Raw genomic sequence first — 22,963 nt, forward strand, 5'->3', positions numbered from 1 at the left:
ACGTTAGAATAAGTGCATAAAAACGCTTATAAACTCAGTAGGAACGTTTACATGCCTTTTTACAAAACGTCCATGTAGACCCAGCCTAAGATACATAAAGTTACACACATTTAGTTTTGGTGATGAAAAAGTTATTTATTTATTTGTATCTGTTGTCATTGGTTATTTTTTTTGCACATTTGTTTAGATGTTTTTCTTTTTTTTTTAGTTGTAAGTGAAGATCAAGTTGTTAGGACATTTTATACACACCCAAGTTTTTTTATGCTTTTATGTTGTTTAAGCATCATATAAGGTAGAAGGTAAATGGAAGGTAAAACATCATATTATGCTTTTATCTCTAGTGTTTAAGATTGTGTATATCATCTTGGTAACATGCTTCTTGGTTGTGATACAAGCATTAGTGTAATTATTGTAATTACCTCACCAGCTCATGGCATAGATTCAGTACTGAAAACCTTATTGACACAGCATCTTGCAGATGCTGCAGATTTTATAGACTACGCATCCTTAATGTAAAGGTTCCCTTTACCAAAATATTTCTCTATCAGACTGAGATTTGAAAACTGTTGAGGTCATTTAAGCAGTGATATGATTGGAAACCAGTTTGAGATGATCTGAGCTTTGTGATATGACACATTATTCTGCTGGAAGTAACCATTCTACAATAAGATTAAATGGCATTTAAACAATGCTCATTTGTGTTTTTCTTGGTAGCAAAATCTTTTGCTATATACTTGTATAGCTGTTCGTTTAGATCTCTCAGTAAAGTCCAAGGAGCACAGCCTATTTTGTGGTTTTATTCTTTTATTTGACAATAAATGATGTGTAAACAAAATATTAAGATTTACAGGAAGACAAAACAAAACATATGGAAATCAAAACTATGCTTACAAACACACATATGGACATGCTATATACCCATTCTTAGCAAGTGAACACTGGCAATGTATACAAAAGGATATGCTAAAAGTTACTTGCTTAGGTAAGAACTTTTCACGATTTTCCTCGGGACTCGGGCGTTAAGCCAATGTCATAAAAACTGGGCAATTGATCTTGAGTTCTTGTCTGTTGAAGCTTCACAGTGGTTCCATATCAGCCAGGCAGGGTCCTTTCTAGCTTTCCCTGTCCTCTTGTGTCCCCCTTTCCATCTCTGAAAACTTTTTATCAGAAAAACTTGTTGCCACTCCCAGTTGATCTGCAAATTTTTGACTCAAACCTAACATTACAGTTACAATAGGACTAAGTAATGCTATCTCTTCCAACTGACACAGTGCCCAACTGTACACTACAAACAGGTTTAACTAACAATGACATGCCAAATGTTGACCCCTGGATAAACTGTGTGTGTGTGTCTATAAATTGCATGTGGATAAATATACATTCATTGCATTGATTTTCAGACACCATACACAACATTGGGAGTACCATCCTAACTATTAATGACACTCACACTGAATATTCACTCACCATGGATACATATTTTCCCATATTTCTTTTTTAACAAAGGGTTTTTGCAAGTAAGTTAATTAGAAACAAGTCCAGTATTGTAGCATATCCAAAGGCCATTTCTCCTTGTGCCCTTCACAACTCCTAAGTTCTTTCTTCATTCATCTTCTTCATCATCATTAGGTCACTTACCCCTTTTCTGTGGTTTAAACTGAAGTGAGCCCGTGGAGTGGAAAACAAAGCATGTAAACTGTTCCCTCTAACAACACAAAAACTGTAGACCCTAGTCCTTAAGCTAAAATCTCTCCTCTAACTGGCTTCTTGCCTGGCTATCTGACCAATAGTTTGCCAACTACTTTTATCTATTTTGGACTCTCCCATAGAATTTCGATAGGAAAGAGAGGAAATATACCGACTGCCCATTGCAGTATTACTATTTATCTTACAAGGTTTGTTATAGAGCTTTACTGTCAACTCTGTCTGAAAAGCGTCAACTAACCATTTAGAGACCCAACCACTTTCCTAAGACTCATCTGGTGACCCAAACATAATTTCAAACCTTTCTGCCAGATTCCCTCTTATTCCCTAAATAGGCTTAAGCTTCTGCTTCATTTGTATTCATCATTGTCTCTATGTCATGGTAAGCAGTAAATTGGTAACTGTCAAGGCCAGTTTTTGAGGAATCTTTTGTAAATACTAGACTATGCACTCCAACCTCTCATATGGTGTATTTTTGGCTGTTGGTCTGTGTAAGGACCCATTCCAGTGTATGTGTGGGTGTAAGCTTGCATATCTGGTCCTTTAGCAGCCCATTTATCTTACAATCAAGCCAACTGCCTGTTGATGGTATGGGATTAGCCCCAACCAGTACACTCCAAACTGCTTGGCCCACTGTTGTAATTTTGCTCCAACTTTGTCAGTTCTTTAATTGTAAGATGCAGCTGTCCACTGACGCCCAGATGAGATGAATATGTCTGAACCATCAGTGAACCATGCTGATTCCTTCTCATCATTTGACAAAAATTTAAAAGGTGAAGTCTCTTGAAGAGGAGATGGCTGCAACACGAGGATTTCTTCTTCCAGCTGGTTCTATTACCTAGTAGCCAGCCCATCATCCCTAACCTATCCCTGTTATTGTGCTTTGTAGGCCACAAACGAGGTACTTCTCAAGAAATGTGTATGTTTTCTGATCCTGCAGCTGGTTAGAACAAAATCCAATGGGAGTTGCTCGCTGTCCTTTTTTTTTCATTTGGCTGCCACAGACTTCAGGATAAGATACCTTCCTGCTCCATGGTATCCAGCTAGAATGATACCCCTGGTCTCACTGGGCCCCATTCTTGGTGCTGTAAAATGGCTTCTTTAGTAGAAAGGAATGCAGTCTATTGTTCTGAACCCCATGAGAACTCGTCTTTTCTCTTGTTACATTAAATATGCTAATCTTCAGCAATTAGTCCATGATAATCTATTGCTGAGTGAAGATAGCCTTGAGGAAGCACTGTGAAAGTGTACTGGCGGCCATCCCACTTGAAGGCGAACTGGTCCAGACACTCAGGGATTTTTGGGATGGAAAATATAGCATTAGCCAGGTCCATCACAGCATGTAATTTTCCTGTGTCCTTTGCAATTCACTTAGGAGAAGATGACAAGCTTAGAGTGCAGAGTAAAGGGTTCCCCATCTGGACCCATCCATTCTTGAATCTCAGTTAGTCCGGTTAAACAACTCATCTCACGTAACCTGGCCATACCTGCAACCATTGTTCTCCAGGGGAAGGTATTTTTAAGTCACTCAGACAAATATATACCCGGACTTTTCCTTTCTCACAAGGTCTAACAGTGAAAAATTCACAGTAGGCTCTTCCGCCTTGCGCATGACTTGGCGTAATTGTGGATCATGGATTACCACTTCCATAGCCACTGCTTCCTTAACTGACAAAGGAACACTGTCTACCCCTTCATCCCACAAACGTAGGATCCAATTTATTAGGTTCCCTGGACCTTTGTCTATATTGTTTATCAAGCTCTTGGAGTTTGGTTCCTGTAAATTCTCTTAATTCTTCCAATTCTACATCTTGTGGTAATGCACATCACCATCTGCCATTTCCTCTCTATTCTGTTGCCTTTTCCTATGTTTAGTTAAAGGAGGTCTGGCACACCCTTTCTTTCTCACTCAAGTTATGATCATCAGTCTAATCAAATTCTTTTTCCTCATCCTCACTTTCACCTGAGGAGAGCATATTCCCAATTGTTGGATGTGACTACAGCACATATGCTGGCTTTACTAACAGGCTTCGAAGAAACTGCTAGCGGGTCTCTTAAAGCCTTAATTTAAGCCTATGTTTTCTTCTTTTCCAGCCAATGTGGGACACAACATTTCTCTCTAAACCAAAACTCTTAGGGTTATAGTTTACAAAATGATCATAAACATTTTCATCCTATGTTCTATTTAGGGGACAAGAATCCCTTAGCAAGAGGCATCCACTGACCCAGTTTCTGACACAGGTAGGTAGGTTGCACACCCCCTCCTGGTCAACATAAACCTCCGCAGTTTTACTTTTCCTGAAGTTTGGGCAACAGTTTTACTTTGCACAATGACTACCAAATAAGACTGTTTCAGTTGGACTAAAAATCCCGGCCATAAGCCCCCAAATTTTTTGCTTGGAATTCTTGAACAAGCGCCATTTGTTCTGCTTTGGATGCTAGCCATGAGCCCCAAATGTTTTGCTTGGTAGCAAAATCTTTTGCTTATATACCCAACTGTTCTGGTTCTCTCAGTAAAGTCCAAGAAACACATCTTGTTTTGTATTTTTTATACATTTATGCAACAATAAATGGTACATAAACAAATTATTCAAAATTACAAGACACAACAAAACATTTGGAAACTATGCATACATACATGCATACACTACCTAACCATTCCTAGTGAACACTGGCATTGTATACAAAAGGACTCAAAGGACTCACTAAAAGATACCTAGCTTTAGTAAGAGCTTTTCGAGATTTCCTTGGTGAAAAGAAGCTTCACAGTGGTCCAATGACAGTTCCTCTTGAGTCCCTCTTCATTTCAGATCTTTCTGATCATCAATCAGAAAAATTGCTGTACCAAGAAAATATCCTTCACACCACTACAAAACTATCACCAACTTGAACCAATGAAACAAGTGAGGGCGGATTCATTTATTCATGTTGCTAAAGTCGAATTCTTACCTATTCTTACCATCTGAATATTGTAACTTTGGGTGCCAGTTGTTAGCTGACCGGAGAGGCAATTAGCTGTAGATAATCTGGTATCAACAACCATGCCACTTTCAGGGTCACTTTAAACTCCATTCTTGTTAGAGTGTCATCTTGACAATTTCTACATGCCTAAATACATTCAGTTGCTGCCATGTGATAGGCTGATTAGATATTTGTGTTAACAAACAGTTGAACAGGTGTACCTAACAAAGTGGCTGTTGGGTTTACATATCTCATTACATTTGTTTTAATAAATAAATCAATTAGGGAAAAAATGCAAAGCTTTTTGTTAGTTTAGAACAAGGGGAGAATTTATGGAACCTTCTGTCCTATTTTGTTTTCATTTTCTGTCCATAATGGGGTAAATTTGGTTGCTTTTTGTTGGTACAGGACATGAATGGTATTGTTTCACTTATTTTTTGTTTGTACAGGAAGTAATTGGAATTTTATTTAATTGAAGACACAGATTCCACTCACTGCTACTTGAACTGTTACAATTTATATTGGGGGAAAAAAAGCAGTGAACACATCTACAAATTATTCTCATCAAATTGACATGAAATTTACACCGGATGTCAATAACAACCCCAGTATTCCACACATGCAAAGAAATCAAAGCAAATACATCTATTAAATAGATATGTGGAATAAAGTGTAATGGCACAGGGAAAAAGTATTAAACACAAAGACTGAGGTGCAAAAACCCATGGAAAGCCTGCTGAAATCTGAAATCTGTCAGCATTTAGAAAGCCCTTCCCCTTTATCAGTGTAAATTAATATCAGCTTATTTAGTCCTAATTGATGGCCTTTTAAAAGGTTTTGCCAATTCCAAGGTATCACACAAGAAGCATCTCATGATGGGTAAAGGCATAGAGCTTTCTCAAGATATTCACAACCTTATTGTTGCAAAACATTCTGATGGCATTGGTTACAGATGTATTTTTCAGCTTCTGAATGTTCCAGTGAGCACTGCTGGGGCCATAATCAGGCAGTAGAAAGAATAATCAGAAGAGTTGTCCCAGAGCCAAAGATCACTTATGGAGAGCTTTAAAAAGACCTGGAGTTGTTTTAAAGAAAACAATATGTAACGCACTCAACTGACAGAACCTCTATGCATGCTCACCGTGCTGGACTTGACTGCTGAAAAAAAAGAATGTTGAGGCTTGTTTAAAGTTTGCTTCACAACATTTGGACAAGCCAGTGAAATACTGAGAGACTATAGTCTGGTCAAATGAGACCAAAATTGAACTTTTTGGATGTCATTGCACACATCATGTTTGGAAGAGAAGTGAGGTTTTTTTCAGCATTTGGTACTGGCAGGAATGGACAAATGTACCATGACATCTGCTGCCATCTACCAAAATGCTGAAGATAATACAAGGGTGGAAATTTCAACAAGACAATCATACCAAACACATAGTCAAGGAAACGTACAACTGGTTTCAAAAAAAGAAAATAGAGCTGCTAGAATTGCCCAGCCAATCACCCAACTTGAAGCCAACTGAAAGTCTATGGAAATAACTCAAGATGAGCGTTCATAAAACCTTCAAGATTTAAAGACAGCTTGTGTGGAAGAATTGTTCAAAATCACACCTGAACAATGCATGCCACAAGTTTCTTCATGCAGGTGGCTAAGTGTTAAATATGTAAGTATTAAATACATTTAAGTGTGTTTATTACTTATTCCCTGTGTCATTGTTACTGACATCTGGCGGACTTTGCTGAGGCAGGCCTTCTTTCTCCTGGATGTGTGCAAAAAGACAGATTAGAAGGATACTCAAACCTCTACTAGACAGACTTTGTTCAGAGGTCATCTATCTATAGAGCTGTCCTATTCATCTGACTGGACAATGCCAGAAATACTCCTTTTTTCTTTAGGTCATTAGCAGATTTTCTTGGGCTCCTCCCTTTGTTAGACAAGGAGTTACTTCCTGCTCCAGGTTGGGGGCATACTAAATAATTTAGATGGGCCCCATGTTGATGGCACCACGTCAGATACATATATTCAAGTATTATTATCCCTAGAGATCTGTCACAGTTTTATACTCTAAACTTCCCTTTAACACTTCAACAGTTACAGATAGAACTTCAAATTTGGATATCAGGTACTTTCACACGGATGAGTTGCATTCTTAAGGAACCTCTCCTTTTCTCTATTTAGTCCCCCCCCCCCCAATCTGAGTAATCCTTTTTTTGTCCTTGGTATGGAAAAATCTCACTTTCCATTTCCATTCTCCCTGGATACCACTACTTCCAACCACTACCTTACCCAGGTATGCTCTCAGTCCCTTCCTTGGGACCAGGTGGCCTCTCTGTCCAGAAATTTATGATATACACCTTGCCTAAAGACCAATCATTTTCTCTACTACACAATTCTTTATCACTGAAGCAATACTGGAAAATCTGCTCTGAATCATTTTATAAATGCACCTACAACATGCATTTCCCTATACTGGAAACTGACCTTTGCACTGCTGATCAGTTTATAGATCAGGAAGCTAAACAAAATAATGCATAGAAGATCTCACTGAAAGCATCTATCATCACCCTGCTTCTTTTAGCAAAGCATGATATAATGGACTAATTCTAGAACATAGCAAAATATGAGCTTCTTATAATAGCACAAAACCATGCTTACTTAAGCTTTGTTACCAGATAGGCCATAAGGGTAGACATTTTAAGAACAAACATGTACAAATAATACTTTTTTATTTATTTGTCTGTTCTCCTTTCTTCTTTTCCTTTTTTTTTTTCATTCCTGCTTCCTCACCCTTTTTTTACCCCCATTTCCCTTCTTCAGAAAACTATTCGAAACTTGGATGGGGTTATAGGCTATATCAGTTTCAGCTATCCATCAGGCTTTGTGAGACCAAAGGTGACCATCATATTGCTGACTTTGTTACGGTACTAGCATATAAATATTTTTCTGTAATATGGGAAGTTTACTAATTATCTACTGTTCATTGGTTTATTACTGTACTTGTGTATGTATCCACATATGCTGCTAAGGGCTATATCACAGAGAAACTCCTCATGCTTTTAACTATGTTTTCGCTGTTGGTAAATAAAGAATTTATAAACTTACTGGTCTGTAGTTTCTTCAAATTTCACCCCCTTGTAAAAAATAGGTACCACATGCAGATTACACCAATCTTTTAGTTCCAAGACAGTGATTAACCCCCTAACCGCTAAGCCCGTAATTTCTCGCACTAAATATTTTTGCTCTTTTGGTTAACCCCGTATTTTTGTGTTTCAAACATTTTTTATATTCATGATATCTACTAGAACCCTATTCGGACATATTTCTGTAAGTTACAGGTCTACAATTTAAAAGTTATTTTAAATTTTTTTTATCCTTTCATTCCTTGTCATTTTCAAATGAGTAAAGTGATCATACATTTTTGAATGCCCTTTTGTAATGTTTTCTTTTTTAACATTAGATGTGCGCCACACAGATTTTACTTTTAGCCTTTTAAATGTATTGCTCATAGGAATAAATTTTTGCAGTGTATTTGTATACAATCAATTCAGTACCTTACTTGGATTTACTGATTTACTTGTGGCTGACATTTCTCATTTAAGTATTATTTATCTTTATATACCTTTTCATATTCCTATTAGAAACCTTTATGTCAAAAGGATAGAGTGGGGTTCATTTACTAAAGGAATTTAAGCCAAAAAAATTTGTTAGGCATAGTAATTACAATAAAAAATTCACTTCTGATATCTGAAGTCAACAGAGCTTCATCTAATTTACTAAGGTAAGTGAATTATCCCAGAAGAGTGACATATAATTTTGCTAAGTTAGCAACTTAAATTTCTTCAGTACATCAATCTTAAAGTGAAACTAAACTGTAAATAAAAACCTCACTTACCTTTAATTTTTCAGATTCCTTGATCCCATCAGAGATGCCTTTGATTGGGTCCCGCTATTCATCTTCATCAGTCCTCTTCCTTCGTCTGGCTATGCCACCTGACAACGGGTGACGTAGCCTGCTGTAAAGGGGGAAAAAAACTACTGATCTCATTGTGCATGTGTGAGATCAGCATTTTTTTCTTCTCAATGTATTAAAATGCGCCTTCTACACATGCCCAATCGGGCAAGCACAGAAGGAGCAGTCAGGAACCTCCTGGCATGCGTGACGTAGGTATGGCTACTGCGATAAAGACAGAAGGGGAGGGGCTTCACCTTTTTTTTTTTTAAGCGTGTTAAAGATAAAAAAAGAATACCACTTTTACTTGACCTAAAAGGGTTGTCTACCCTATTATGTCAAATAAAAATTTTGGTGATAGGTCTGCTTTAATGTTTTTGAACAGCAAAAAAAAAAAAAAAAAAATTCTAAATATATCAGCTTGATATATATGATAAACATTTTTACTTCACATTTTCTGTAATTTATGTATTAGCTCTTCAGAGCCCCTGAAACACATTTGGCTTCTTACTGAACAAAGCTTTTAATACATTTTTATTTTTGTTAAGCTAGACTTTTGCTAGGCTACAACAGGCATGGCACTTTATTCCTTGCACATAAGCTTTTGTTGTAGTGTATGTTCCTGGTCCAGTAACAATCGTGTGCCAAAATTCATGTTGCAGGCACTGGTAGTAAGATGAAATTTACCCAAAAAGCTCATGGGCAGCAATATCCCTGGCAGCAGTAATTACATTTTCCCCATTTTAAATAATATTTTGTCTGGAGTTTGGGTCTATGTAGCAGCATAAAAATGTAATAAAAATACCTTATATTCTAAGGTCTCTTTAAGAAGATTTTCTTCCTCCACAGAGAAGTTGAGCAACACTGATACAGCTTTTATTAAGTGAAAAGCCTGAAAAGACATTTGCAAGAAATGTTTTGATTAGCCTAATGACAAATTATTTACAGCATTCAGGTGACCCAATGTGAACAAGGTCTTTTTTGTACATTAAACATACACTGTATACATTAAAACCACCCAATTTAGGTATAATATGGACACCATAATTATTAACTGACAAAAACAGGTTCTGACAGATAAGCTTTAATACTTCCTTGCCTTCTTGCCTGCCCAGAGATGAAACCCAGAGATGAAGCCCACCATAGCAAGAATGTTATTGGGGACCAATGTTAGGCATACTTTATGCAGTATTTATTATAAATACGATTGATCAGAAAAAAAATGATGCATTGATTATAAAAACGCTTTTAATCGTTTTTTTATTTGATGTTTGTGTATTGTTGATTGAAAGCTAATTGTCAAGGCATTTTTTCATGAACTGGTTAATAAATGTATTGAAATGGAGCGATGTCAGTGCTCAAATCTATAATAGTTACATAGGATCATTGGCTACTTTATTAGGTACACCTGTCATACAAGTATAAGCTACTAAAATAGATCTGCTGAGCCTAGGTATTGTAAATTACCAAAAAAAGATAGAGAAAGTAGGGGCTTTTTGTGATCGGCTGCCACCAGCTCCTCCTGCTGCTATCCCCTTTACATCAGGTTAATATACTGGATTACCTTATTACTCCTGTACTCCTCAGTTACCCTACAAAAATCTTGTCAAAATAACACGAATTTGTAAATATTGCTCAGTATCTATACATAATTGCTCTTCATATTCCTAAAGATTTAATCCCATCAGGAATACAAATATCAACCTTTAGTTTTACTAGGTTCCGTTTGGAACTCATCTCAGAACATTCTCAACTCCTAGAAATTCAACCCATGAAGTAAATATTTAACAAACTACACTCACTATCATACTGTCCAAAGCCTATTTAACTTACTTACCTGCTATCTAGAACTGTGGTCCTTGATGTAAGTTCAGCTTCTGATCTTCTATCCTACTACTATTAGTGTCACTTATTGGGTCAATATATCAAGGTCTCATTTGTCCCCTGAGGAAGCCCATTGAGGCGAAACGCGTCGGGAGAGACCGTAAATATACAACACCTATCTTGACTTAGTGTTTAATACATCCATTATAAACACATGTAAATTACATATTACTAGAGATTGTGTAGCAAGTGGAGTAAACTAAAAAGACTCCCCCCTATTGTGTTTAAAAAATGTGTATGTTTTTTTGTTTATCTGACCATTTTATATGAATTTAATAAAAGATTTTATCTAGTTTTAATTAGGTTTGCCATACAGAGCCGCTACTTTCTCTTTTTTGTTCAACTCAAATATCTAATCAACCAGTCACATGGCAGAGGCACAATGCATTTGCAGAAGAGCATCTCTGAATGTACAACTTGTCAAACTTTGAAACAGACAGGCTACTGAATCAGGGGACACTGACTGCCACTCCTGTCAGCTAAAAAAAGGCATCAGAGGCTGCAATTCACACAAGCTCACTGAAAATGGGCATGTCTTTATTTCAGCAGCAACATGTGGATGTTCCATTTGGAGGAAGGGTCTGAATTTAGTGTCATCATTGTGAAAGAATAAATCTATCGTGCCTTGTATTAAGGCTGCTGGTGTAATGTGGATGATATTTTGATGGCACTTTGGCCACCTTAGTACCAACTGTCTGTCAATTAAATGCCACAGCCAAATCTAATATTGTCACTTATCATGCCTTTCCCCACTGCAGTGTACTCATCTTCTGATGGGTATTTCTTTAGGGGAACATGCCATGTCAGGAAGATCCAATCATTTCAAACTGTTTTTTTGAACATAATATACCAAAAATTTCACCGTACTCAAATGCCTTCCACAGTCACTACATCACAGTTTAATATAGCACCTTTGTGATTTAGTGAAATTGGAGATTAGCATAATGAATGCAAAGCTGACAATTTCATAGCAATTGCATGTTGCCATTATTAAAGCAGTTCTGAAGGCAAAGATGTCCAGTCCAGTACTAGCAAGGTGTACATAATAAAGTGGTCAGTGATGGTGTGTGTGCATGTGTATTTATCTCAATTAAACGTTTGCAAAAAAACGCAACCCTCGGTTTGAAATTATTGCAATACATGTTCTAGATGGCCAGCTATATCAAACTGATCTCTTTCTTTCCAGTCTACTGTGCAAAATACTGCACACTTTATTGGAAACATAGGGCCTGATTTATTATAGTTCACCGCGATTAGATTAAATAGACTTCATGGGAGATCCTGGGCAATCCAGCAAACCTGAAATGGATCTGGTCTAGGATTGAAAACATTTGCCATATAATAGTAAACAATTTTTAAGAAATTCATTCTAGGTTTGCTGGAGCACCAAGGTTCTCCCATAAAGGTCTATCTTCTCCAGTCTTGGAGAGCTTTTATAAATCTGGCCCATAGTAAGAATATGGGGAATCTGATCAGCTTATAATTACAGTAAATATGTTCAAACCAAGAATTTGTTTTTATGCAAAAGTTTGCTATACATATAAAAGGATGCGTGGCAGTGTGCAATGGGTTACCAAGTATCTTCAGCGTTAATGTTCAGAATGAAACAAAATTGATTAAGGCTAGGACTACACAGAATTTTTCTAAAACGCATGTAAACGTTCCATCTGTGTTTCTATGCGTTTTTATGCAGTTTTGTTAGCGTTTTAATGCTTGCATTTAAAACGCTGGAAAGCGTCTATGTCGCGTTTTCCGGTGCTTACATTTTAAGTGCTTATAAACATGTGAAAACGCCCTATTGAAATCAATGGAAGCGTTTTCCCTTGTTTTGGGGCGTTTTCCAGCATTTACCCCGCGTTTTAATTTTGTAAACGTTGCAAGCAACAATATAGATAATGCTTATAAATGTGCCTCAAGGAAATTTTTTGGTGTAGATTGGCCCATTGGAATGCATGGGAAATTCAAACAAGGGCTTTTAAAGCCTTAGGTTAAACGCTGGGGAAAATGTCCATGTAGACTAAGCGTTACCGAACAGGTGGATGGACTTCCTATACCATTGGTTAAATGCTATCAAGCCAAATCAAAACTGCAAGAAAATGACATTATCAGTATATACATAGTTATAGCATTTGTCTGTATCTGTAGGACATTTCATGCTGCTCCAAGTGCAACTAGGTGCCTGCATAATATATATTATACTTGCAGCATTTTTGTCGAACAATAGAGTCACTTTAAAACTAACAAATTTGTTGCCTTCATTATGAATATTCCTTACCTCCGCTTCCCGAGAAGACATAAATTTCAACACAACATGTTTCAAGTACTCAAAGTTTATTTCTCGTGAGTCAGTAAGATCAGATAGGCTTGTCACAGTAAGGGAAGTTGCTAGTTGATCAGGGTTTAGCTTCTCTTGCATGTCATTTACTTCTGGTTCTGGTTTTAGTTTCTAAAAAGAACAGTTCGCACACTGAAAATTTTACGATATGGTTATAAGAATTAATACAAGACTACAATCAAACATCATGCACAAGGACCATAGCAAAATTGTATGAATTACCACAATATATACCAACTTTATTGCTCACTTGTAACTAGTCAAGTGTAAAACTAAAACTATAATTAGAAATTTGGCATTTTTTTGGACAAATATCCAAGAAAGGAACTATTTCTGCATCATGCACATGAATTCAACAATAAATAATCCACTATCCAATGGTTAGTACCTACCAAAATGGTCTAGTGACAGGGCCATGAGCACCATATGCTTTAGAATTGGAGGGGGGTTACACTATCTTGTCCTTTCTCACAGAGGTGTTACTGTAATAAAAGAAGACCACAGTCTTCGTGAAGAACCTACCAGTGTCATTTTAAAATATTTCTTAACCAGTTCCCTGCCAGTGATTTTGTATGTGTCAAATGATATCAGGGTTTTTTTTGCCTTCCTCTGGATCAACAGGAAGGCAAAAAATGTTCATAGGGTTTTATATCTGGGATATGTTTTTATCCCTGTTGGTTGAACTTTATGGACTTATGTATTTTTTCAACCTGATTTACTATGTAAACTTTGTGTCAAAAACATATTTGATTTCCTTAACTTAAGTTTTGTGTGTACAGGATTAGACAGCTGAAATCTGTTCATGTTGCTTGATGTTTTTATGCAACTGCTTTTCGCTTTACTTTTTTAGTAAAGTTTTAAAAATGCCTCATAGTGTTTAAACTCTGATTAAGAAGAAAAAAAAAAAGAGAATAGTCGGGTGTTCTCTTGTTACCAAACCACAGTCAGGTAGACCAACCAAGATTTCAGACACAACTGGAAGGAAAATGAGTTGAGATGCAATGAAAAACTAACAAGCCACTTCAGCTGAAATACAGATTGCTTTGAAAACAAGTGTTGGTGTGGTTTTAAGTTACAGACAATAAAGAGGTACTTGATAAATGGGCTGCATGGTCAAATTACAAGAAACCAAACTTGCCTATACCACAAAACAGCCCACTTACTATATGGCAAAAAAATTCTAAACTTCAAGTACAAAGTCTGTTGGATTGATGAAATCAAAATAGAACTTTATGGCCACAAACCTACATCCTATTGTAAAGGTCAGAGGTGGATCTCTATCCTTGTGATTGGTTGAATGGCAAGGTGAGTGCAGTATGCATTTGGAACTTCCAACATGACAACATGAATCAAGACACAACCACCAAAGACTTTATTGTTTCTATGCTTTATTTATCTGCTAATCAGTTATCATCAGACATGTTTGTAATGTAACATTTGAAATATTGGTTAAAAGATTAATTGTTGAAATGCTTGTAAATATTTCCCTTTTAGAATTTGTAGCAGGGATAGATGCTATCTCATTCAATGCCAGTGATCTGGTGGCCCCTTACCTCAGACAATTCGTAGATAACCTACCCTCCTATCTCAGGGACACCATTCAGCTATTACAAACACTTCAGAACATGGAAGTCCCTCATAACACGCTCTTGGTTACTGTAGATGTAGAGGCCCTCCACAGTAGCATACCCCACACAAAAGGCCTTCAAACCATAGCCTCTATTCTTCACAACTGTGACCCTTTACTACATTCTTACAATAATTTCATTATTTCACTCCTTAAATATATCCTCATCCCGAACGTCTTTACATTCAACAATATTATGTACCTCAAATGCATAGAGTGCTCGTTCGCAAGAGAGGATCTCATTCACAAAACACATACTCCCTCTGAAAATGTGAAATTACCCATCATCACACGCTATAATCAATATCACTGCAGTATTTACAACCTTGTCCTTAAACACTGGAATATCCTAACTACTGATCTTAACATCAAGACACAATTTGGGGCTAAACCCCAATTTACCTACAAAAAAATCAACTTCTCTTCGGGACTCATTAGTCTCTAGTCATTACACCTCAAATTCTACAAAGGAAGATGTTATTAGATCCCATGGAACATTTAGGTGTGGCCACTGTGGTCGGTGCGGATGGAAATTTGACATATTATGACGTATTATATTTGCAGCCTTAAAAAAAGTTCCCCCCAATCATTGGGGGGGCAACTCATGGGAAATTACTTCAATGTGAAAGCAAGTTGATTTTACTAAAAGCCAACCATTTTCCAGGTTTAAACAAAATTTTTAGTTTTAAACCATTCCTATGATATAATTGGTTGCTCTATTGTTACTGTTATTATATGTTACTACAACTACAACTTTTATTTTGTTTATTGTCAATAGTAGTACTAGACAAATTAGTCATATATTTTTGTTAGCCTATTGTTCATTATTGTTATATAATACCCATCTCATTTGTGTGTTATATATATTCTGTATTTCTGCCATACAGTGTTACTATATAGACTATGCATTTCAGGTAATTACTTACTAACAATGTGGTTAACTGTTATCATGTTTATCTACTATCATCATGTATCATATTTCAACAATTACCCTTCATTCCCACACATATCATATCCATCTCCATATTCTGGTACATTACCTCATTTGACTTATCAACTACCACAATCATCATCCCCCTTTTTACCTAGTTAGAACACCATTAGTATCCCCATTCATTCCCCCTTTTCCCCTCACCCCTCCCCCAGCTTTTGCCCTTCCCGATACAATATTCTACAGCCTCCTGGCAGATATTCAAGATTCATGTCCCATTAATTTTCCATCCACCTACCCCCCTCCCCCCTCATAATCTTCTTTATTACAGCCATTCTCAATTACCCGTAGGCAGTCCTCCCTATTAATCTATGTTTGTAACATACCTAAACTGTATCAAGTATTTGTTTGACGCCTCGCTACTGTACTGCCACCCCTGAAGAAGCCTGCACTGGGGGAAATGTACTTCGGTCTTTACGCAAGGGACTTTTTACTCTATTATTATATACTGGCGTTAACTTATCCACACAACAATAGATGCTAGTTGTATAGTGCCCCTAGGGCCTTATGATGTTCTAATTATGACCTTAGGATGTATAAGATCATAAAAGTATTTGTATTGTATGATTATATGAGCTACTTCATTAATACAATACATATTTTTCTGAAAATACCTATTTCTTTTTTAGGTCTTGTTTTTGTGGAAAATGGTGCTAAAAAGTTTGAAATACAAATCACAAGGACAAATCAACCCTTCAGTGGCTACAGAAAAATAAAGATGAAGATGTTGGATTGTCTATCACAGTCTTCAGACATGAAAATCATAATGTCCGTCACAACAATCTCTCACATATTTCCTCTCTCATGCAATCACACACTGTTATTAGCGAAAGAAAAAAAAACTCCCATTCACGATCAAACCACCCCTGGAGATCCAAGAAAGGTAGAAGTTGGCGGCAGCATGGGTGGACTAATTGGCCAAAGTGGACAAGATGTAGATGTAGATCTAGGAGCTGAGGGTTTTAAAGGAAAGATGTGAGTACCGAGGCGGGAGCCAAGAGCTTGAATTTGTCCTGACACTGAGCCAGATTTGCTTGGTAAACTGATTAGGACCCGGGATAGCGCCCCCAGATGCCTTGTTAGTGGAGTTCCACAATAAGAAATTAGAGTGCAACTGGCCAGGTATTCTCAATACATGAGGCAAGTGTGGTTTCATCTCCCATTTGTGAATTGTGCACCGAGGAATATAGAGATTTATAATAATCACCAAAGATTTCAGCGATAGTCTCAGGGTTATAGTGTAGGACTTCCTGACTATCTCGTACCATCATAGGGGTACTTTTGGCTGTTTAATCGGGAATTTGTCAGGCCAGGAGTAAATCTACCTTATTCTCTTTGTTATAGTAGCATTGGCACAGGTACATCAAGGACTGCTCCACCTTGTCTAGGGCCAGTTCTTTAGGGCGATTTCTAACATCAATTAACCTGCAAAGTCTAGCTAGACAAGGCAACATACAGGGTTCTCTCCAGCACTTCCAGTAAAGCTTCAAGCTGGATTCTCAGGGCTGCCATATCTTTCTTCAGATTTAGCAATATTTTGCCCCCGGATGACAGCCTTGTGTGTTTTCTATAGTGTGAAAACTTGAGGCGCTGAATGGGTGTTCTCCTCAAAGTATGCATTGACACTGTTCTGAAGTGCCAGCTTAGTTGGGGGGTATTTGAGTAAGAACTCATTTACCCTCCAGGGGCATTGGTCTGACAATTGGTCTGACCATGTGATTGGTTGAATCAAGGTGGAGATGGTCAACAGGATGACAGGAGTGTTGACCAAAAAACAGTCCAACGTAGTGTGATTAGGATTGAACAAGAAAGTGTATAGTCTGCCTGTAGGGTGCTGTATGTGCCACACATCAAACAGACCATATTGATGGAGCAAGCGTTTAAACTGCAAGAAAGGCGGAAGGTAGGAGGGGGCCTGTTTGTTGCATCCAGCTGGGGGGAGTGGGGCAAATAAAAATCTCCATCCACTAGCAAGTATGCATGGGAAAGTTTGTGCTGAATTAGGAGCATATATTTTGCATAATACCACCTCCACCTCTCTGCAATATGATGTATTTGCCCTTGGGGTCTAGAATGGATTTAGTGGGGAGGGATTTTAAGTGTGCTTACATTTTACCCAGGGCGGAGTACACCAGTGAGTCGAAGCGCTTGAGGAAGTTAAAGTTCCCCTTTTGATCTAGGTACATCTCTTGTAAAACAGCCACATCTAATTTTAAGCATTTAAGCTCCTGTAACGTAAGCCTTCATTCCGTAGGGGATCCCAATGACATTCATAGACATTACCTAACCAAGGGACACTGGGGTTGTACCATGGTGAACTATGAACCTATGTACCGAGCAACTGGAGTGGGGCATGGAGCAAGGCTTTATATGTAAAATGGAGCCATACATCAGCCAGGGCACAAAAGTGCCCGGGGACAGGAAATTTAGGGTGGGGGGAGACCCACCGGGGGGACACGAATGGAGGGCCTGCAAGGCGCTAGCAATTGACCATGACCAGAACCAACACTCACTTACCCGGCAAGGAGAAAACATGGGAGCTGATGCCATGTTCTCTTTCCCCATGGCTTCAGGAGGATCGTAGGAGAGAAACCTAGGTATCGTGGTTCCTGATGATGTGGGGTCCCTTCTGGCGATTTTTTTCTCTGCCCATCACTGTGCTAAGGATTGCTGTGCCGGATGATTGCTGGCCAGTGGCGAAGCTAGCTCTATGTGTGGCCATTCACACTGCCGTCCAAACCCTGATCCCCCAGGGAGTTGATTTTAAAAATCTTTTATGTAGTTTATATTTCTCCCCCCTGTTCATATGGGTCTTAGTTCCACCCCAGTGCTTAAAATACAAAGTGGCTGAAGCAGACTTATACCACATGTTCTGGATTGCCCCCAAATCAAGCAATTTTGGAGGGTGGATGCAATATATGCTCAGCCTCATTCAGTGAATTTTCTACCGCTATCAACTGCTTGGGCCATGCTGAAAATTGTTAAAAGGTGTGGTAGGCTTCTGTCCATCTAGTAGCTAGGCAAACTATTTTGCATAAAAGGATATATGCAGAACCCTCTACTTTTTAGAGAAATTACGATACATGTTACAGATCTACTGGATAAGGGGATTAGAGTGAAGGGTTTTTTGGAATATGAGAATCATATATTGCTATTAATCCTGAGGCCCTCAGAAATGGTTTGCTGCAACATTCGATGAAACCTCATGGTACACATATTGTTTACTGAATACTGACCCCCTCATAAGACCCTTAACTTGTCTCCCACTCCATTGTTCTACTAAATTATTGTATGAAAAAAACAACAAATTTTCATGCAACTATGCCTGATTAGGTGATAACTTTATCCATGAATACAACTGAGGCCCACAAATTTGTAACTGAATGATTGGATGACGCCCAGCTATAGAATTTATTCCCTCGGGAGTACAGCTAAGACTGGTAATTCCTACTAAACTAAAAAACTAGAAATCTAAAAAAAAATCGAAAAAACTAAAAAGTAGTGAACACAGCATTTTATGAATCTATTGATGAACAAACAGCAGCAATACAATGACTAATGGAACTTATTCTATAGCCTAATGTTCATTTTAAATATATTTAAGGATGCTAAAAATGTTACATAAGTTTTCACAACTCATGAGTTTAATTGCCCTTGGAAAACAGACTCTGTTTTAAACTTTAAATAGGCATAATACTCTGCCTAACTTCTGTGGGCAGGGAACCTATACTTTTAACAACACTACCACTGTTGAATTATGTAGAGTTTTATGTTTGGACCTCCTGTGGTAAAAAGGAACTTAAAGAGGGACTAAATCAAAAACTGCATAAAACAAAAAAAAATCCACTTACCTTCAATTCAGCAGGGCAGTCTGAACTATCCGACGGTCTCTTCCTTCGGGTCCCGCGTTGTCCCGGCATCCGCCTGCGAGCCGGGCGCCGCCATAGTTGATTCTTCTTCGTGTTTTTCTTCCTATATAGGGAAGTTGGAAAAAAAAACTTGCCAATCTCACTGCGAATGCAGAAGGAGCACCCAAGAGCCTCCCAGGATGCATGACGTAGGTATCCTGGGAGGCTTTGCGGTCCAATTCATTCTCGATCGCCTAGGGGGCAATGCTGCACTCTTTTTTTTTTTTTTTAAACTTGCACCATGTTCATATTCCATCGGCTTCCCTTGCAAGTGAGACACTCATGGAATGGTTGTGCTGTTTGGCTGTATGTTCTTATATCTGTTTGAGGACTTAATGGCATGAAATTTAGGATCACTGTGATTTATATTGAAAATTGAAAGAGATTACTCACTAATTAGCTAAACGAGATTTGAATATACCATTGTTGCCATAACCACCTTCTTCCTTGCAACAATTTTAAATAAAAGGGCTGCTGGAAGTACAAACATCAGACTTCGCCTCTCCTTCCTCCTGAAGAAGCAGATTTTTTCCACGAAACGTGTCGAGAAGTAATTCAGAACCTAAACCCTTTGGGGGTATTCTGTAAGGAGAGGTCATTATGTACACCTACGATTTTTATGTGTTTTATGTATTTGAAATGATGTTTGTTTTTAATGTTTATTAATAAAATTATTTTTGTAATTAATATTGATGGTATTGGTTATAAGTCCCGCTTAAAATTGATGTTTTTCATTACATATCTTTCCCTTTGAATGTTAGGGATGTGGCCTGTTTAAGATAAAGAAATAGAAATAGGTGGATGTTTCTTTAAATAAATAAACAAACATCCAAAGATAATAAAGTATGGGCAACTTTCAGTGGTTTTGCAGTGAAATTTGACTATGTGACACATTTAGTGTTTTATTTATTGCATCATTCCAACTGCATTTACACAATTAATTATGGTCCCGTTCACTAAGATTTTTTTTTAAATTCACTTATGAAGAGAACTCTTTAATTCTCTGCTAGGGGGATACTATCTTGCAAAAATGATTAGCTCTGACAGTTTAATATATCCATTAATACTGCTAACCAACCCCTTTAGACATAAAGTTAGTAAGGGATACCAAATACCCTTCCTAATATTTGTTAAGTCTTTTCTGTCACTTATGTGACTGGATTACCAAAGCAATATGGTGTTAGGTCTTCAGGGCCAAAGAGCTTATTCAAATAGAAAATGATATACCTCCTGGTGATAGTGGAACAAATTCTAACCTAATTCTACCTTACCTTTAAATTTGAAGGTAAAAATATTTAAATGCTAACAGATAAATTTAGTACTTCTAGGAATAAAAAAGTATGCTAAAATATTTGACAGCACCCCACAGACAGTTAATATGTTAATAAATTAGGGTCTATGGGTTTAGAAAATGCAATCTGTAAATGGATAAGGAACTGGCTTAAAGACTGCATCTAGAGAGTAGTGATTAAGGGTTCATACTCCAAATGGTCTAAGGCTAATTGCGGTGTAACCCAGGGTTCAGTGTTGGGACCTTTACCATTTAACATATTTATAAAAGATAAAGAGTTTTTAAAAGTATAATTTCTGTGTTTGCAGTCGACACAAAAAAATGTAATAGAATTAGGTTCATGCAGGATGTCTATAATCTATAGGCAGACCTGGATGTACTGTTTGATTGGCCAGTCAAGTGGCAAATGTAAAGGTATGCTAATAACACGCATGTTTCATACTGTCTAGGGGCAATACATTTGGGAGAGTCAAAAATGGAAAGGGATCTGGGGGTTCTGGTAGATCATAGACTTAATAATAGCATGCAATGCCAAGCTGCAATATCTAAGGCTAGCAAAGTACTTTCTTGTATTAAAATGAGGATTAGACTGCAAAGATCGACATAGATTTCTGCCCCTGTACAAAGCACTGGTCAGACCTCACCTGGGATATGCAGTGCAGTTTTAGGCACCAGTTCACAAAAAAGATATTGTAGACTTGGAGAGTGCACAGGGAAAGGCAACTAAACTAATAAAAGGAATGGATGAGCTCGGCTATGAGTGTCACAATACTTGTTGGTTCCCAAAGCGGTTCCTGCTAAACCATCATGCTGCATACCGTGCCTTTGGGCCTTGTTGAGCTGCCAACCGCAGCACTTAAGCTACATACACACGTCAGATTTTTATCGCCTGATAATCGGCATCGGCCAAATATCGGGCGAAAATCTGCCGTGTGTACAGTCGGTGTCGTGTCGGTGTCGTCCATCGTCTGGACGACCGACCTGCCGGATCCACGGACGATGGACGACAGCCGATCCTAATGAAAGGGAAGGGGAGAGCGCGCAGCAGGGTGCCGCTCCGTCACTCTCCCCCTCCCCTCTCCATAGAGCATGAACGGTGCTGTATGTACAGCACCGTTCATGCATCGTGCAGTCCCTTGACGTTGGAAAGGATCGTGAAAGATCCTTTCCAACGACAAAAATTGGAAGTGTGTACGCAGCTTTAGTCTCTCTCTCTGGCTGACAGAGCATGCAGCACTTCCTGTCTTGCTCACACTGACACAGCCCAGGGAGGAGGAGATCCTTAAAGGAACAGAGGTAGTTTTAGCCTTAGCAGCAATGAGGGCTGGTGCTGTGAGACTGTACCAGCTACCTTTGATGTTCTGCATTGTTTCTTTGTGATTTCTGACTTGACCTGTGCCTGGATCCTGACTACATCTATTTGCCTCCAGCCCTGACCTGTGCTTGGAATCTGACCACGTTTGTCTGCTACCTGCCCTGTGCGTGGAATCTGACCACACCTGTCTGCTGCCTGCCCTGACCTGTGCCTCGAAACTGAACACTTCTCCTTCCTCCTCAGGTAGGGTGACCCTGAGGATTGTGACCTGGTGGTATTCAGCAGCAAAGAGTCCAGTGGTCCCTAGGCTATCAACCCATCACCTCTTGTAATAAGGTGACCTGGTGTCCCTTAGACTCCATGCCTCGGGCAATCCCACGCTACCTCCCTTTGGAGTTCCTGACAAGGAGGGATTAGCTGAACCGAATCTATTATGCCTTAAGAAGAGATGTTTAAGGGGGGGATATGATCATCCTGTATAAATACATAAATTGTTCATATAGGGAACTCTTTTCTCGATTATTCACTTTTAGTTCAATACAAAGGCCAAGGGGGTACTCTGCATCTGAAGAAAAAAAAAAGATAATTTAATTGGGCATTTAAAACTAACGTTTTAAAGTAAAGACAACAGAGACTGTTGGGAGCCTCATGGGATCAGGAAATATTTTTTTTTCCCTTGTTGGAGCAAACTGAACCAGGGTTTTTTGCCCTCCTCTGGATCAACTATTTAAAGCTGTTAAGAGTTTTAGGCTTGGATATGTTTTTCTCCCTACCTTTTAACACCTTGTTCTTGATTAAGATACCTGAGGAATTAACCAAAGACCAATTAGACAGAATAAATAAATTTCTATTATATGAATATATAAAGCAAAATAATACTGATAAGCTGAAGGGGACTTTGGGGGCTTTGGAGGTTCTATGACTACAATGGCTTATTCTTTTTCCAAGATTTGATGGTGCAGTTTTCTTCAGGTGGCATTTGCATGGCATCAATAGC

General features: G+C 38.2%; 1 protein-coding gene across 6 annotated transcripts in view; it reads right to left on the reverse strand.

Annotated features, from left to right (window-relative positions):
• LOC140343672 (golgin subfamily A member 1-like) overlaps positions 1 to 22,963 on the reverse strand; it is a 322,269-nt gene that overhangs the window by 116,270 nt on the left and 183,036 nt on the right. For all 6 annotated transcript variants that reach the window (XM_072430480.1, XM_072430483.1, XM_072430478.1 and 3 more), the window contains 2 exons: positions 12,775 to 12,945; positions 9,421 to 9,507 (listed from right to left, as the gene is read on the reverse strand). In XM_072430480.1, the coding sequence (XP_072286581.1) occupies positions 9,421 to 9,507; positions 12,775 to 12,945 (258 nt within the window). The remainder of the gene's footprint in view (positions 1 to 9,420; positions 9,508 to 12,774; positions 12,946 to 22,963) is intronic.

The sequence above is a fragment of the Pyxicephalus adspersus genome, chromosome Z (genome assembly GCF_032062135.1).
Source record: "Pyxicephalus adspersus chromosome Z, UCB_Pads_2.0, whole genome shotgun sequence".
Classification (NCBI taxonomy): Eukaryota; Metazoa; Chordata; class Amphibia; order Anura; family Pyxicephalidae; genus Pyxicephalus; species Pyxicephalus adspersus.